This window comes from Mesocricetus auratus, unplaced genomic scaffold, assembly GCF_017639785.1.
Source record: "Mesocricetus auratus isolate SY011 unplaced genomic scaffold, BCM_Maur_2.0 Super-Scaffold_100009, whole genome shotgun sequence".
NCBI lineage: Eukaryota > Metazoa > Chordata > Mammalia > Rodentia > Cricetidae > Mesocricetus > Mesocricetus auratus.
In genome coordinates this window covers 47652540-47668981 of record NW_024429193.1, presented here as the reverse complement: position 1 = coordinate 47668981, position 16442 = coordinate 47652540, and the positions used below count along the sequence as shown (strand labels likewise).

The window sequence follows — 16442 nt, the reverse complement described above, 5'->3', positions numbered from 1 at the left end:
TAACCAGTAGGAGAGCATAGGTATGGGGATACATCCTCTCAATTTATCTTCAAATCTGACATTGCTCTAATAGATAATTTATTCTTTAAAAAGGAAAATACAGTGGTATTGATAAAATGCAAAGGAAAGACTTCAATAACAAACACCCCAGAAGTGTTTGAGTAATGTGAGTAATGGTGCTGCTGTAAGTCTTATAAACACCATTTAAAATTGTATTTCAGCATGGATAGCGATGGGTCAATGACAATAGACTGGGATGAATGGAGAGACTACTTTTTCCTCCACCCTGCAAAAAATATCAACGAAATTATTCGTTTCTGGAAGCATTCTACTGTAAGACTCCTCTGCATTTTACTGTTTTTATTTTTCTTTAAATATTGTAGTTGCAAATATCATTACGTAATCTTAGGTGCCTACTAAAAGGACCTACCTACTCTGTGTTAAAAATAGTGTTAATTGTTATGTGTAATTGCATTGTCCTAGAGAAGTGAAAATACGTATTTTCCTTTTTTACACAGATATTATATGCTTGACTGTGTCTTTTGGCATTGGGAATATAAAATTACATATTAAGATTTCAGAATTTAGAGTGAAAAAGAAACAAACGTACAAGCTATATGCTCCTTTAAATTTCATAAGTGCCTGACCTGAAGTTGTAAGGACTAAAGGGAATTTGTATTTAAAGACTTTTAAGTTCTTCAGATGTAAGGTGGGGGAGTGAAAATACTGTATTCACAGCGCACAGTTATGAGTGTCTGTCTTTCCACCACAGACAGTCCACAGGAAGAAAAGACCATTAGCTCTGGAGTCAGAATGCAAATGTTTGAACCCTCATCTCACACCCACTCACTGTATAATACTCTCTGTGCCTCAGTTTCTTCCATTAGATCGTGCAGAGTTCAATTGGTGCATTAGTCAGTGTGTTTAAAACAAGCTAAGAACATATGTGTTCAATAAATGCTTGTTATGTTAGACACTTGGTTTCGTCTGTGTTCCTGAATGTTTGGACATGGGAGGAACATGTAACATCATTTCTCATCTGATTTTGATTTATATAGTACTTTGATAACACATCTGATTTCTTACTTTTTGACTGGTCCTTCCATGATCACTCAATTTATCTCCTGTAACTACTACCCAGGATATATTACTACATCTTTCTTTTATTGGGAATAGATGTTTTTATACAATATATTCTGACTATAGTTTCCATTTTGCTAACTCCTCCCAGTTCTTTCCCACCTCCTCCCCCCCTTGATCCATACTCTTCTGTGTCTCCTTAGAAAATGGGCATCTAAAGATTAATAATAAAGTAAAACAAAAGCAAATCAGACTAGGACTAAACAAACAGAAAAAAAGAGCTAAAGAAAAAACATGAGTTCTTTGTATATTTTGGAGATGAGCCCTCTGTCAGATGTGTTGGTGAAGATCTTTTCCTATTCTGTAGGCTGCAGTTTTGTCTTAATAGACAGTGTCCTTGACCTTACAAAAGTTTTTTCAGTTTCAGGAGGTCCCATTTATTAATTGTTGATCTCAGTGTCTGTGCTGAAACCCAGGAAACTAGACATCAAAATACCAAATAATCCCATTAAAAATGGGGTACAGAGCTAAACAAAGAATTCTCAATAGAAGAATTTTAAATGGCTGAAATGCTCTATAAGAATTGTTTAATATCCTTAGTAATCAGGGAAATGTAAATCAAAACAACTCTGAGATATCATCTTACACCTGCCAGAATGGCTAAAATAAAAAACACCAGTGACAGCTTATGCTGGAGAGGATGTGGAACAATGGGAACACTCCTCCACTGCTGGTGGAGTACAAACTTGTACAGCTACTTTGGAAATCAGTATGGCAGTGTCTCAGAATATTGGTAATCAATCTATCTCAAAACCCAGATATACCAATCTTGGGCATATACCCCCAAAATACTCAGTCATACCACAAGAACACTTGCTCACCTATGTTCATAGCAGCATTATTCCTAATAGCTAGAACCTAGAAACAACCTAGATGCCCCTCAACTGAAGAATGGATAAAGAAAATGTGGTATGTTTACACAATGGAGTACTGCTCAGCTGTAAAAACAATGCCTCATGAAATTTGCAGGCAAATGGATGGAACTAGAAAAAGTCAGTCTGAGCCAGGTTACCCAGATCTAGAAAGACAAACATGATATGTAATCACTCATAAGTGGATACTAGTAGTAAAATACAGGATAACCAACCTACAATCCACAGCCCCAGAGAGGAAAGATAACAAAAAGGTTGTCACATGCAAAATAAATCCCACCCTTCTCACAGCCTCTACTCCTAACTTGTTCCAGCATCAACTTTAAAGCCCAAGACAAAAAGCATTATCTTGACATCACCCAAATTGGGTGTGGATGCGACTGAATGGAGCTCACCCTGCTACAAGTTCCCAGGCATCCGTCAAAGGCTAAATGTTCTGTTTAGCTCATACAATGTATAAAACTAGAGGAATTTTATAAATAAACCATGGCTTTCTGGTGTCTCTGGAAACATGAAAAGAATATATAGCCCCAATATGCATTCCTACATAAGAACAACTGGATTAAACTATCTAAAATGAAGAGGAAGATGTGCCCATTTCAATGGACTTTTTCCTGATACCCAGATGAGACTTATTGCCTGGCCTCCAAAGACATTTAAATTTATGTTCCATGGATTATTATTTTAATTCCTTCATTTCTCTCTCCTTCAGTCCTCTCTTACTTTCATTTCCTTTTCTAATTAGTTGCTCTGTGACATAAGGCCATCTCTAGACAGATCAACTAATTTTTGTACATGGAACAAAACAGTATAACCTCAAAACTTGATATCACCCATTTCTTCTTTACAACCAACCTAGCAAAAACAGTGGCCATTTCAAACTCTTGAACCCACCATCACTTTCTTCTTTCTAATCAGTAACTATCTAAACCCTTTAGAAAGATGTTAAATCTAGTGTAAGCATGTGTGCTCACACCATGGTGTGTACATGGAGATGATGATAATGGGCTAGAGTCAGTTTTCTCTTTGCACTACATAGGTTCTGGAAAATGAACTCAGGTTGTCAGACTGGGTGGCCTTCATCTTTATCTGCAGAGCCATCTCACTAACCTTTGCCATTTTATTTTTTTAAACATCTCTTTCCAATATAATCTTGTGGTTCTTAGAATAAGTAATATCTTCAAGCTCACCTTACTTTGGGTAATCCCTACTTATATAGAAAGATAGTATAATGTGATGGCCTTTGAGGTCATGATTCCTGCATTCAAACTGGGACTTTGGGACTTCTAAGTTACTTTAACTATAAGGAATTCTTTTCTTTCATTTCACATTTATAACTTTTATTTTCAAAATACTATTTAATTTTATTAGTTCTTTGATATTTTGTGCAATGTGTTTTGATTATATTTATCCCTCACCCAACTCCTCCCAGTTCTACTCTACTTTCTCTGCCTACCTACCTTTGTCTCTACTTTCTTAACTCATCAAATCTAATTTGTGCACACAGTGTTTCCGTAGGATTTTCTAAGGACACTTTGTTGTTGTAGTGACTGCTCTGTATTGTACTTGATTGTGTCTTTTCCTATGACTCTTATTCTAGAGATAATAATAACAGCTCTGTAAATGCTAGAGGCAGAAACCAACTTCTCTATGACTGTGTCACAAAACAAAGCCCAGGGCCTGGCATGTTGATGTTTACTTCAACAATCTTTACTGAGCACATTTATCTTGAGGAGCTAAGATCTAGGTTTTCACACAAGGGAGATCAGATTGTTGGCTTTATTGGGCTTACTTTATAAAAGAGGAGCCAAACAATAAACAGAAATAAACTAATTGATCAAGATTGTGCTTTATTAGACGGGAAGCAGTTGAATCAAGAAGAAATCTTTGGGGGCAGAGGGAAAATAATTTGAGAAGGGCATTAGCAGAATGAATAAATTGAAGTGAGGAGCTAAGAAGAGCAGTAACATATCTACCACATCCATAGTAATAGAATCTAAGTCTTCAAGCCTAGTGTAGCACTCTTCACTGAAACATGGTGCCTTAACACTTAAAAATAAAATTACCAAATATAAACTCATTGTAATACAGGTTATTTTTTTGGCTTTAGAGACAGGGTTTCTCTGTATTGTTTTGGAGGCTGTCGGTCCAGCCTGGTCTCGAACTCACAGAGATCCACCTGCCTCTGCCTCCTGAGTGCTGGGATTAAAGGCATGTGCCACCTTAAAAGAGAAAATTGATCAACAAAAGATCACTGAGAAAAGTGAGTCAGAGCATGTCAGATGCTCTCCTTGCCTCCTGCCTTGGCTCACCGGTAGGGATTTGAAATAAAGGGTGAAAGTCTATTCAGTGTTTACTCCTCACCTAGCGTGTGGCAGACACTGTGTAAGTGGTGTGTTCCCTGCTCTCAGGTTTGTATTGTTTTGTGGAGGAGATTATTCAAATGGTTCGGGAATTATTTTAAATTAATAGCTAATGCAATCAAAATTTTATTTTAAATCTATACATGAATGTGTTATTCAAAAATCTTTGAGTATAAGCACTGAGTACTAAGAATATTATCGATCTTCAGTGTAGGAGGTGATTGGAAAAACAAAGGTTGAAGTTTTTTGATCTGTAGGAATAGTTTTTCTTGGTCTTTGTAGAAAGTTATACTTTTTATTTCTCGGGTGTTTATACTTCCCTACCTATTTTTTTATTCATCAGATAGTTGATATAGGAGAGAGTATATCTATTCCAGATGAATTTACAGAACAAGAAAAGAAGTCCGGGGAATGGTGGAAACGGTTAGTAGCCGCAGGAATAGCAAGCGCGATCGCGCGGACGTGCACGGCACCTTTGGACCGCTTGAAAGTCATGATGCAGGTGTGTTTTGTGCCTTGAAGGAACATGGAGAGTAAAATTGTAATGTTACCTAATTAAGAACTTTGGAATTCATCCTTAATTATTCTTCATTCTCTCAAATGCTGTGACTCTGCTTAAATATTAAATTTATATATCATTTTTAGAAAAACCAGTGTGGTGTTGGATTTTGGATTAAGGAAGCTTCATTTATTCATTCCATACCTATTTAGTAGAGTATGTTATCTGTTAGGTCTTTAATGGGTACGCTTTTATTTAAATTTTTTTTTGGTTTTTCAAGACAGGATTTCTTTGTATTGCTTTGGAGTCTGTCCTGGAACTCCCTCTGTAGACCAGGCTGGCCTCGAACTCACAGAGATCTGCCTGCCTCTGCCACCTGAGTGCTGGGATTAAAGACATGTGCCACCAATGCCCAGCTTTAGATACACTTTTTAAATGAGAGGAATTACATCAGGAAAAATAGGTGATTAGATAATAAATATTGAAATGCCATTTTATAACTGGACAGAAAACACATTAGTACCATGGGAATACCAAGGAGGAATAGATACTATTTTATTTCTCCTTATTATTTCTCATGTAGATATATAATGATATCTCGGTTAATTTATCCAATAGAAATAAAGGCTCTAGTTTAATCATCTAAATATAGGGAATATACTTAAGTATATGGCAATAGGACAACTAAACCATTATCCTTCTGTGTGCTTGATTCCACGTGTTAACTAATCCACATTCTATTCAGCCAGGAAGCTAAATTTGGACAACTGTTAGGAAAGACAGAGTTGAAAAATGTTCTATTACACATTAAAGTAGAAAACCCAATTTTCCCAAGTACATGGGCCTACAAAATTACATGTAAAAGAAAAGATATAGACACATACAGTGCTACATAGGGGAGACATGGTTGAGAGATGACAGAGATGGGAATAGGGCCAAGAGGGAAAATTAATTAGAAAATCGTCTTGTGTGCTCATTACATATTAGATGCTAGAAATGCAAAGATGAAAGAGCATAGTCCATATTTCCAGAACATTATAAACATAAATCTGTGAGGATGATATATTATTGAAAATAGTAATTGTCACTTTAGAGGTTTTGCTTCATGCAACACGGGAACGACTTGTAGGTACACCAAGATAGGTGTGATTAGTTCTCTAAGGGCTACACATGGGTCACTGGATTAGGGAGTGTGAAAAGCATGCAGCAGTGTCTCCCTTTGTTAGGAATTCAGTAACAAAGTTCCACTGCCTGGTGTAAAATCAGAAATGTTCTGCTGTAGTTCTGAAGGACCAGTTGAGTGGTCAGCAGGGCTGGCTGCTCCCAGGGTGCTGAGGCGTTAGTTCCAGGTGCCTCTCCTAGACTTGGATAAAGCCATCCTCCTCGTCAGTTCATGCTGCCTTCCTCTTGGTGTTCAGTTTTTCCTTTTATAAGGGCAAAGGCCATATTAGATGAGCTTGATTTTATCTGCAAAGACCCCATTCAATTAGGATCACATCCTGAGGGAGTTAGGGCTTCAACATATTTGAGAGCTACAGTCTAATCCATAATACCCTGAAGCCCTGATATATACATTGTTGAAACTTTAATGTATTTTCATTCAATTATGTTTTCAATGCATATTTCAATGTGCTCTTTAATAATCTCTGGGTATTTTTGTAGCAACCACACACTTTGCTTATGATGAGGGTCTCTGATAATTGAATTAGAATTCTATCTTCCATAAGTTGTTTTTATTTTTCTTTGATGTTTTAGATTACAGTAGTCTCCGTCTCTGGGGGAAAATTTTGCCATTGGTTACCTTACACTATAAATAGTAGTAATCCCCAGAATACTGTATTTTATCCAATAGATACCTACATACATATGATAAAGTTTAATTTATAAATTGAGCATAAGGAGAGATCACCAACATTACTACTGAAGTATAACAATCATAGTAATATACCCTAATGTAAGTTACATGACTTTCATCCTCTTAAGAAAGCATGTATGTTGCCTCTGGCATATGCACATTGCAAAAATCACTACTTCTGAGCTTTGGGGCCATAATGAAGTAAAATAAGGGATACTTGAACATATGCACTGTGTGTAAATACTGTAGTAGTAGATCTGATAATGGTGATAGCACCTAACTGATTATTAGGTAGTTAGATTATACCACATGGATACACTGCACAGAGGTGACTCATCACCCTGGAAGGCAAGGTGGAGTTAGATTATGGGTGATTTCATCATCTATTCAGAACAGCAAGCAATTTAAAACACATGAAATGTTTGTTTCTGTGATTGTGCTTTATTTGAAGCATGGGATGCAAAACAATAGAGGGGCAAGACTGTGACTTTTATATGTAATTGGGAACAAGAAAAATACTAACATCTATTTTATGTGACTGAAAGAAAATTAAACTGCATTGAAAGTTGTGAAGTACATAGATATAATTATTTCACCAGCAGTGGAATAAATTTATATTACCAGCAAAATAAATTTAAATAAATTTGCCACTTATTTCTAGGTCCGTAAATCAAAAATGAATAAAGTGAGATTGGTTAATGAGTTCAAGCAGATGATAAAAGAAGGAGGACTTTTTTCTCTTTGGCGAGGAAATGGTGTGAATGTTTTTAAAATCGCACCAGAGACAGCACTCAAGATCGGGGCCTATGAACAGGTAATGTGTTATTGACTATGGGGTTTTAAATTTAAGTTTTTAAAAGCTTAGACTTTTGTGAAATAGAACACAGATGACATTTTAATTTTCATTTGGTTAGTTTCATGCTTTCTTATTACTATGAGTGTAACTATAGGTTGCATTGTATTGTCACTACATGTCTGTGGCTCATTCTTTTAATTGTCACAGTATAAGAGGCATTCACAAAACAGTTCATAATTTTTTCTTAGAACAGTTTGAATATTTCCCAGATATTTCAGTTCATTTGCTAATGAATTAAGAATTAACCTTCTTATTTAGTGAATACAAAGTAGAGAAGTATGCACCAAATTTCAAATTTTTTCAGTCTGATTTAGGGTTTTGCTTTTTCTTAAATAATTTCTTTGAGATAGGAAAAATATCAATTTTCAAATATTACAATTCATTTGGGTTTCATAAGACTCTAAGGATGCTCTATATGCTTCTCAAGTTTTTCCTCTTTATTGCAAATTTTAGAATTATTCTCTCCTCTTTAAAATGTTTATCTATGCTATTAAAGTATTTCTTTTGTAGGGCCTTTTTCACATGGTCACAGAGCCTTAATGTTTTATGAAAATATAAAAGATTGATGCTATCCTTTCTTAGGATTAGATGATTGAAAAACAAGTAGATAGATGAGTAGGATACTGGACTCTGAAATGCTTGTTGTTAGAATGTACAGCTCTTCCTAAAATGGGGATTTGCTGATTCAGTCAACAATATTGTTTTTATCAGCTAGTGTAGACCTCATGTGTTAAAGACTTTTTTCTTTTATTATTTTTCTTATTTATTTATTTTTCATTTTACATACCAACTTCAGTTTCACCTCCCTCCCCTTCTCCCTCTCCCCTCATTCCCCTTTCCCAATCTCATCCACTCCTCAGAGGGGATAAGGCCTGTGGGGAGTCAGCAAAGTCTGGCATATCAAGTTGAGGCAGGACAAAGCCCATCACCCCTGCATCAAGGCTGAGCAAGGTATCCCACCATAGAGAATGGGTTCCAAAAAGTTAGTTCATGCACCCAGGATAAGTCCTGGCCCCACTGCCAGGGGCCCCCTAAACAGATAAAGCCACGTGACTGTCGCCTACATTCAGATGCCTAATTTGTTCCCATGCAGGCTTCCCAGCTGTCAGTCCAGAGTCCCTGAGCTTCCACCAGCTTGAGTCAGCTGTCTTTGTGGTTTTCCCCATCATGATCTTGACCCCACCCCCCTTGCTCCTATGATCTCTCCTCTCTCTCTTCAACTGAAGTCCAGGAGTTCAGCCAAGTGCTTGGCTGTGGATCACTGCATTGCTTTAATCAGTTACTGGATGTAGGTTTTTTCAGCATCTAGTGAGATGATCATGTGATTTTTGTTTCTCAGCTTGTTTATATGGTGGATTACATTAATGGGTTTTCATATGTTGAACCATCCCTACATCCCTGGGATGAAACCTACTCAGCCATGGAGGATGATTGTTTTATTGTGCTCTTGGATCCAATTTGCCAGTATTTTTACATCAATGTTCACGAGGGATATTGTCCTGAAGTTCTCTTTCTTAGTTGTGTCTTTGTGTGGCTTGGGTATCAATGTTATTGAAGCTTCGTAAAAAGAGTTTGGCAAAGACACTAATGCTTCTATTGCATGGAATACTTTGCGGAGAATTGGTTTAAGCTATTCTTTGAATTTCTGGTAGAATTCTGCACTGAAGTCATCTGGCACTGGGCTTTTTGTTTTGTTGGGAGACTTTTGATGACAGCTTCTGTTTTCTTAGGTGTGATAGGTCTATTTAAATTGCTTTTCTGTTCTTGATTTAATTTTGGTAAGTGATATTTATCCAGAAAATTGTCCATTTCCTTTAAATTTTCAAATTTTGTGTAGTATAGCTTTTCAAAATATGACCTGATGATTCTCTGGATTTCCTCACTGTCCATTGTTATGTCTCCCTTTTCATTTCTGATTTTATTAATTTGCATGTTCATACTCTGCCTTTTGGTAAGTTTGGATAAAGGTTTGTCTATCTTGTTGACTTTCTCAAAGAACCAACTCTTTGTTACATTGATTCTTTGCATCGTTTTCCTAGTTTCTACTTTATTGATTTCATCCCTCAATTTAATTATTTCTTGGTGTCTGCTCCTCTGGGGTGAGTTTGCTTCCTGTTGTTCTAGAGCTTTCTGTTGTGCTGTTAATTCTCTAGTGTGACTATTTTCCAATTTCTTCATGTGGGCACTTAGTGCTATGAACTTTCCTCTTAGCACTGCTTTCAAAGTGTCCCATAAATTTGGGTATGTTGTGTCTTCATTATCATTGAATTCTAGGAAGACTTTAATTTCTTTTTTATTTCTTCTTTGACCCAGGAATGGTGCAATTGTGCATTATTCAATTTCCATGAGTCTACATGGTTTCTGTGATTTGTGTTGTTGTTGAATTCTATCTTTAAAGCATGGTGGTTTGATAAGATACATGGAGTTATTCCAATTTTTTTTGTACCTGTTGAGGTTTGCTATGTTGCCAAGTATGTGGTCAATTTTTGAGAAGGTTCCATGTGACTCTGAGAATAAGATATATTCTTTTGTGTTTGAATGAAGTGTTCTATAGTTGCCTGTTAAACCCAATTGGGTCATAACTTCTATTAGTTCCTTTGTTTCCTTGTTAAGTTTCTGTCTGGTATTCCTGTATAGTGGTGAGAGTGGGGTGTTGAAGTCTCCCACTATAAGTGTGTGAGGTTTTACATGTGCTTTGAGTTATAGTAATGTTTCTTTTACGAATGTGGATGCCTTTGTTCAGAACTGAGACTTCATCTTGGTGGATTTCTCCTGTGATGAGTATGAAGTGACTGTCTTCATCTCTTTTGATTGATTTTAGTTTAAAGTCTAATTTGTTAGATATTAGGATTGCTACTCCCACTTCTTTCTTGGGTCCATTTGATAGGAAAATCTTTTCCCAAACCTTAACTCTGAAGTATTGTCTGTCTTTGACCCTGAGGTGTGTTTCTTGTATGCAGCAGAAGGATGGATTCTGTCTTCGAATCCATTCTGTTAGCCTGGGTCTTTTTATGGGGGAGTTAAGATCATTAATACTGAGGAATATTAATGACCATTGATAGCTCATTCTTGTTTGTTTTGGAATGGTTGTTGGTGCTGGAATTGTTCATGGATTTCCACCCCTTTTCTCTTTTGGGTGTTGGTAAAGTGGGATAATCTATTGCCTATGCTTTTCTGGTAGTAGTTAACTTCCTTGGATTGGAGTTTTCCTTCCAGAATTTTCTGTAGGACTGGGTTAGTGGATTTGTATTGTTTGAATCTGGTTTTGTCATGAAATATCTTGTTTTCTTCATCTATATTGATTGAAAGCTTTGCTGAGTATAGTAGTCTGGGCTGGCATCTGTGGTCTCTTAATGTTGGTATAATATCTATCCAGGACCTTCTGGCTTTCAGAGTTTGCATGGAGAAGTCTGGTGTAATTCTGATAGGTTTGCCTTTATATGTAACTTGGCCTTTTTCCCTAGCTACTCTTAATATTCTTTCTTTATTCTGTATGTTTTGGGTCTTAATTATTATTTGTCGAGGGGATTTATTTTTTGTTCCTCTCTATTTGGTGTTCTGTAAGCTTCTTGCAATTTCATTTTCATGTCGTTCTTTAGGTTGGGAAAGTTTTCTTCTATGATTTTGTTCAATATTTTTTTCTGCCCCTTTGAGGTGGTTTCTTTACCTTCTTCTATACCTATTATTGTTAAGTTTGGTCTTTTCTCCGTGTCCCATATTTCCTGGATATTTTGTGTTAGGGATTTTTTGGACTTAAATTTTTCTTTGGCCGATGAATCTAATTCTCCATCTTCAACACCTGAGATTCTCTCTTTCATCTCTTGTATTTTGTTGGTTATGCTTGCATCTGTAGTACCTGACCGTTTTCCCAGCTTTTCTATTTCCAGCATTCCTTCAGACTGTGTTTGTTTTTATTGTTTCTGTTTCAGATTTCAGCCCTTGCACTGTTTGAATTATTTCTTGCAATTTTTGGTTTGTCTTTTCTTCCATTTCTTGCATTTTGGATTGTTTTTTCTTCTATCTCTTTAAGGGAATTTCTCATATCCTCTTTGAGGGCCTCTATCATTTTCATGAAGTTGTTTTTAATGTCATTCTCTTCTGCTTCATTTATGTTGGGGTGTTCAAGTCTTGCTGGTGCAGGGTTTCTGGACTCTGGAAGTGTCTGTTGCTCCTTGTGTTTTCATATTGTCTCCTTCCTATCTGTGGGTTTCAGAGGGTGCCTCTTCCTCTCCTGGTGGGTGCAGGACTAGGGTTCCCTTCTTGTGGGTGTAGGCAAGTCCAGTGCTCTGGTATCTCTCCACTTCCTGGTCTCATGGGTGGAGAAATGGACTAGGATGCTGGGGTGCTTTGGATCCCACTGGAATGGATAAGAGCCCGAGTGGTAGACCCCAGGCACAGGAGTGTGGCCTGGAGACAGACCCTGATAGACATAGTCTCGTGGGTGGAGCAAGAGACAAGGATGCTCGGGTGCATTGGCTCTTGCTGCAGGGATGGAAGTCACAGTGGCAGACCCCAAGCACAGGCAGGTGGCCCGGAAATGGCTCTCTTTCTGGTCTTTTCTGTGGATGGATGTTACTAGCTGCCTCAAGGTCCTGCTGTTTTGACTTCCCTGTCATGATGGACTGTATGCTGAAACTGTGAGCTACGATAAACTTTCTCCATTCGGTTGCTTCTTGTCACAGCAGTAGAAATAAGACTGAAGCAAATGGCAATTAAATTCCAACATAAGTTGAGGGGGGGCCACTCAAGCCAGAGTTAGCTGAGGGATTTTTCTGCTTGACCTTTATTGAATGGAGAGAAGTTTCTCCTATACCTATCTGAAAAAAAATTTCCATAGAGTTAATCATGAATGAATGCAACTGTATTCATTGTTTTTTCTGTCTATTTATATGATAATGCATTTTTCCTTTTATTTAAGTGTTATACCACATTGATATATGTGAGTATACTAAACCTTTGTCTTTGATAAATGCCACTTCATGCTGTGTCTGATTCTTTAAGTGTACTCTTAAGTTTGATTTGCTAGTGTTTTATTGAGGATTTTTTTCATCTACATTCATTTAGGATACTGGCCTCTTGTTTTGTTTTATTATGTGTTTGGCTTGGAATCAGTGTGATGCTGGCCTCCTAAAGTGAATTTAGCAGTATTGTTTTCATTTTTTTTAAGAGTGGAGAGAGAATGGCATCAGTTATTTAAATTAATGCCATCAGACCACTGGTTTTCTTTTGTTTGGCGATCCTGCTTCCTGTTTTGTTATTGGTGTATTTGGGTTTTCTGTTTCTTCCTATTTTAGGTAGTGACTTTATTTTTGGGGGAAAAGGTTATGTAGTTTATTGGCATATAATTCTTCATACTAGTATCTTATGGTTATTTTTTACTTTTGTGATACCAATTGTAATATTCCCTTTTCATTTCTGATTTTAGTTTTTTAAAAGGCTTATACTATCATTCTCAGTTTTCAAAACTTTTGAGATGAAATCTTGCTATGTTTTGAAATTTCTCAGCCTCTAAGTAGCTGGAATTATAGGCACATGCCACTATATTCAGCTACATGGCTGCTTTTTAATGGCACTAGCCTCTTAGCAAGTTTTCCTTTTCTGCAGTCAGTAGATTTTCTACATCTTTCCACTCCGCTTAACATCCCCAACCCATCCCAGTTCTTATGGCATATTTGGCTAAAAGTGGTCATTGCAGGCTGCAGTCTGAATGCTAGCTACACTGCTTTGGAATTTTCTCTGCCAAGTAGAGTATTCTGTCACTTTTAAAGTCTGACCTGCAAAATCCCAGGGCACAAACAACATGCATTCTAATATTTTTACTTGTGTATGCCTGCATGTGTGTGCATACCTACTGCCTTCAGAGGTCAGAAGAGTGCTAGATTCCCTGGAAGTTAAGAATGGTTGTAAGTCCCCAAATGGGTACTGGGAACTGAACCCAGGTCCTCTCCAAAACAGAAAGTGCTCTTAACCAATGAACCATCTCTCCACGTTCACCATAATTCTTGTATTTGATTAACAAGGGTAGCCTGTGGACTAATTCCCAAGAGTCTTCAGAAGTTTCACTGTCCTAATCTTTCTTACTATAGTCCTTGTAACTAAAGAGCCTGCCATGTTTTCTAATTATCTAGTCACCAAACACATTGCCATAAAGTGTAAAGCAGGGTGCTGAAAAGACATAGAAACACAGCTCCTGATTATGTTATTTGCATGTGCCATATAACATATCCATGAATAGACTTAAGTAATTTAATGTAGCTATTGAATTATTCCTTAGAAAAATAAAAGAAAAACTGAATAGAGAAGTTTAACTTATCTATTACATAGAAACTAAAATTTATCATTGTACTAGGTTGTGCTAATATTCAGCCCCTGATACTTATTTTAATATAATTTTATACTTTTAGCTACTGTTGTAAAACTTGAAAGGCATATATTTCAGTAATACTATATATATTTTTATTTATACAGTATAAGAAATTTCTTAGTTTTGATGATGCTAATTTAGGAGTTCTTCAACGATTTATAGCTGGTTCCATGGCTGGTGCGACTTCCCAAACCTGTATCTATCCCATGGAGGTATGTATTATAACATTTTAATTAAAATCATGCTTTTAATGCAACTAACAATCATAAATGGTTTCCAGATTATTATTATAATAACTTTGTAAGATTTGAATCTTCTATAAAGTGTCAGTCTCAATACCCTTTGTTATTGTTTAAGACAAATGGTGTTGTAGACAGACCAATACATTTATCTATTTAGTCACTTGATAGGTAAATATGAATTGTATGTGTGTTAAGCTTAAGATATTCTGCTAGGTGCCATGTATGATCCAAGGGAGACTCAAAATGGGAATTTTGATCATGTATTCCATAATCTATAAGGGAAAACAAAACATATACATCAATATCAATGATCCCAAATTGAAAAAAAGTTGTAGAAAATATCTCAATATTTAGTGCTATGGAAACTCAAAGGGTTGAATTTATTTGTTTATTTATTTATAGTTCAGAATTCCATGAAAGACATGGATAGAATGTGTGATCACGGCATAGACTATGCTCATGAGAGATTATGAAGAAGGGCACTTTTGGTGGAGACAGCAGGTTGAACAAAGGAAAGAAAGTTTTAATAAGTAGACACTTAGTTTTAGACTTTGGGGATATTTTTATTGTTGTTTGTGTTTGATTATTTAAGACAGTATCTCACTCTGCAGCCCAAGTTGGCCTGGAAGTCACTATTCAGCCCAGGCTAACATCGAGTTTGTGGCAATCCCCTTGTCCTGGGCTCCTGAATGCTGAGATTACACCAGGGATCCTATGATTTCTATAAAATTTGTAAGCAGATGTCACAGACCTTCATTAGATTGCTACACAAGTCAGGTGAATCTAATCAGTATGCCTTTATTACTTTGCTTCACACCTAGGTGATAAAGACCAGGCTGATTTTAGGTAAAACAGGCCAGTATTCTGGGATTCTTGACTGTGGCAGAAAGCTACTGAAGACAGAGGGCATTCAGGTCTTCTGCAAAGGCTACGTTCCCAACCTGATAGGCATCGTTCCATATGCAGGCTTAGACCTTGCCATCTTTGAGGTGAGTTCCTTCTCAAAGTATGGCATTGTACATTGTATTTGACAATATGACACAGGAGTTTTATTTTGAGATATAGATCAGCTTTGCATGAAATAGCTTCTGATCAAGAATCAGATTGGGTGTTCTTATTTGTCTTTCTCTTAAGACATCTAGTAATCTAGTCATTATTGTTTTTGTTTGTTCTTTGTAACTTACTTCTTGGCAGTGATGATTATAGACATAACTTCTGAGACAATAGTAGTTTTTAGCCCTGGATGTGCATCAGAATCACCTACTTGTAGATCTTTGAAAGAATAGACTTGGTCACATCCCAAGTATTCTGATTTAATTATCCCAGAAAGGCCTGGTGTAGTTGGAATTTACTTTGGGCCACCAACCAGCTCCCAAATAAAGACATGGAGACTGATTATTAATTAGGAATGCTTGGCCTTAGCTTGGACTTGTCCCACCAGCTCTTTTAACTTAATTTAACTTGTTTCTTTTCATCTACATTTTGCCTTGGACCTTTTTTTTTTTTAACCTTTCTTTCATTCTGTGTGTCCTCCTTTTCTGCTTTCTCTGTGTCTGCTATCTGGCCCCAGGTGTCTCCCTGGAATCTCTTCTTCTTCTTTCCCAAGGCTAAATTCCTCCTACTTACTCTCCCTGCCCACAATTCCCATCTATACCTCCTTCCTGGCTGTGGGAACACCAGACCTTGAGCAGAGACCCACTTCCCCTTCTGCCTGGGAGTAGGCAGCTGTAAGACAATGTTTAGTAAAAACATGTTTACTAAAAATGATACAATAAGTTCCTGGGAAAGGCCTTCCCACAGAAACCGCCCTGACCTCGACCTTGTCCAAAGACTAACCGCACCTTCAAAAACCCACACAGATCCACCTCTGGGTCAGAGCAGAACCAGCCAGGGTAGAGGAGAGAGCAGAAGCTTCTCTGGTGGGAGCCTTTCTTAGGAGGTTTCTGACTTTGAAGCCTGTTTAGATCTGACGAGTCCTGTGTGTACAACTGAGTTCTCACCGATGATTGATCATCAGCTCTGCTGCGCGGCCTGTGTCCGAGAACGTGCGGAGGGTGTCGGGGATTGACAACACAGAGACTCGTTCAATGATATAAAGAAAACTTTAAACAGGCTCCAAAAAGGTTCAAGAAAACCTCCTAAGAAAGGCTCCCACCAGAGAAGCTTCTGCTCTCTCCTCTACCCTGGCTGGTTCTGCTCTGACCCAGAGGTGGATCTGTGTGGGTTTTTGAAGGTGCGGTTAGTCTTTGGA

At 37.2% G+C, this 16442-nt stretch overlaps 1 protein-coding gene across 1 annotated transcript in view; it reads left to right on the top strand.

Annotated features, from left to right (window-relative positions):
* LOC121142352 (calcium-binding mitochondrial carrier protein SCaMC-1-like) overlaps nucleotides 1–16442 on the top strand; it is a 44918-nt gene that overhangs the window by 24587 nt on the left and 3889 nt on the right. Inside the window, exons 4-8 of the mRNA XM_040752022.1 lie at nucleotides 222–333; nucleotides 4719–4877; nucleotides 7391–7543; nucleotides 14054–14161; nucleotides 15013–15180. Of these exons, the coding sequence (XP_040607956.1) occupies nucleotides 222–333; nucleotides 4719–4877; nucleotides 7391–7543; nucleotides 14054–14161; nucleotides 15013–15180 (700 nt within the window). The remainder of the gene's footprint in view (nucleotides 1–221; nucleotides 334–4718; nucleotides 4878–7390; nucleotides 7544–14053; nucleotides 14162–15012; nucleotides 15181–16442) is intronic.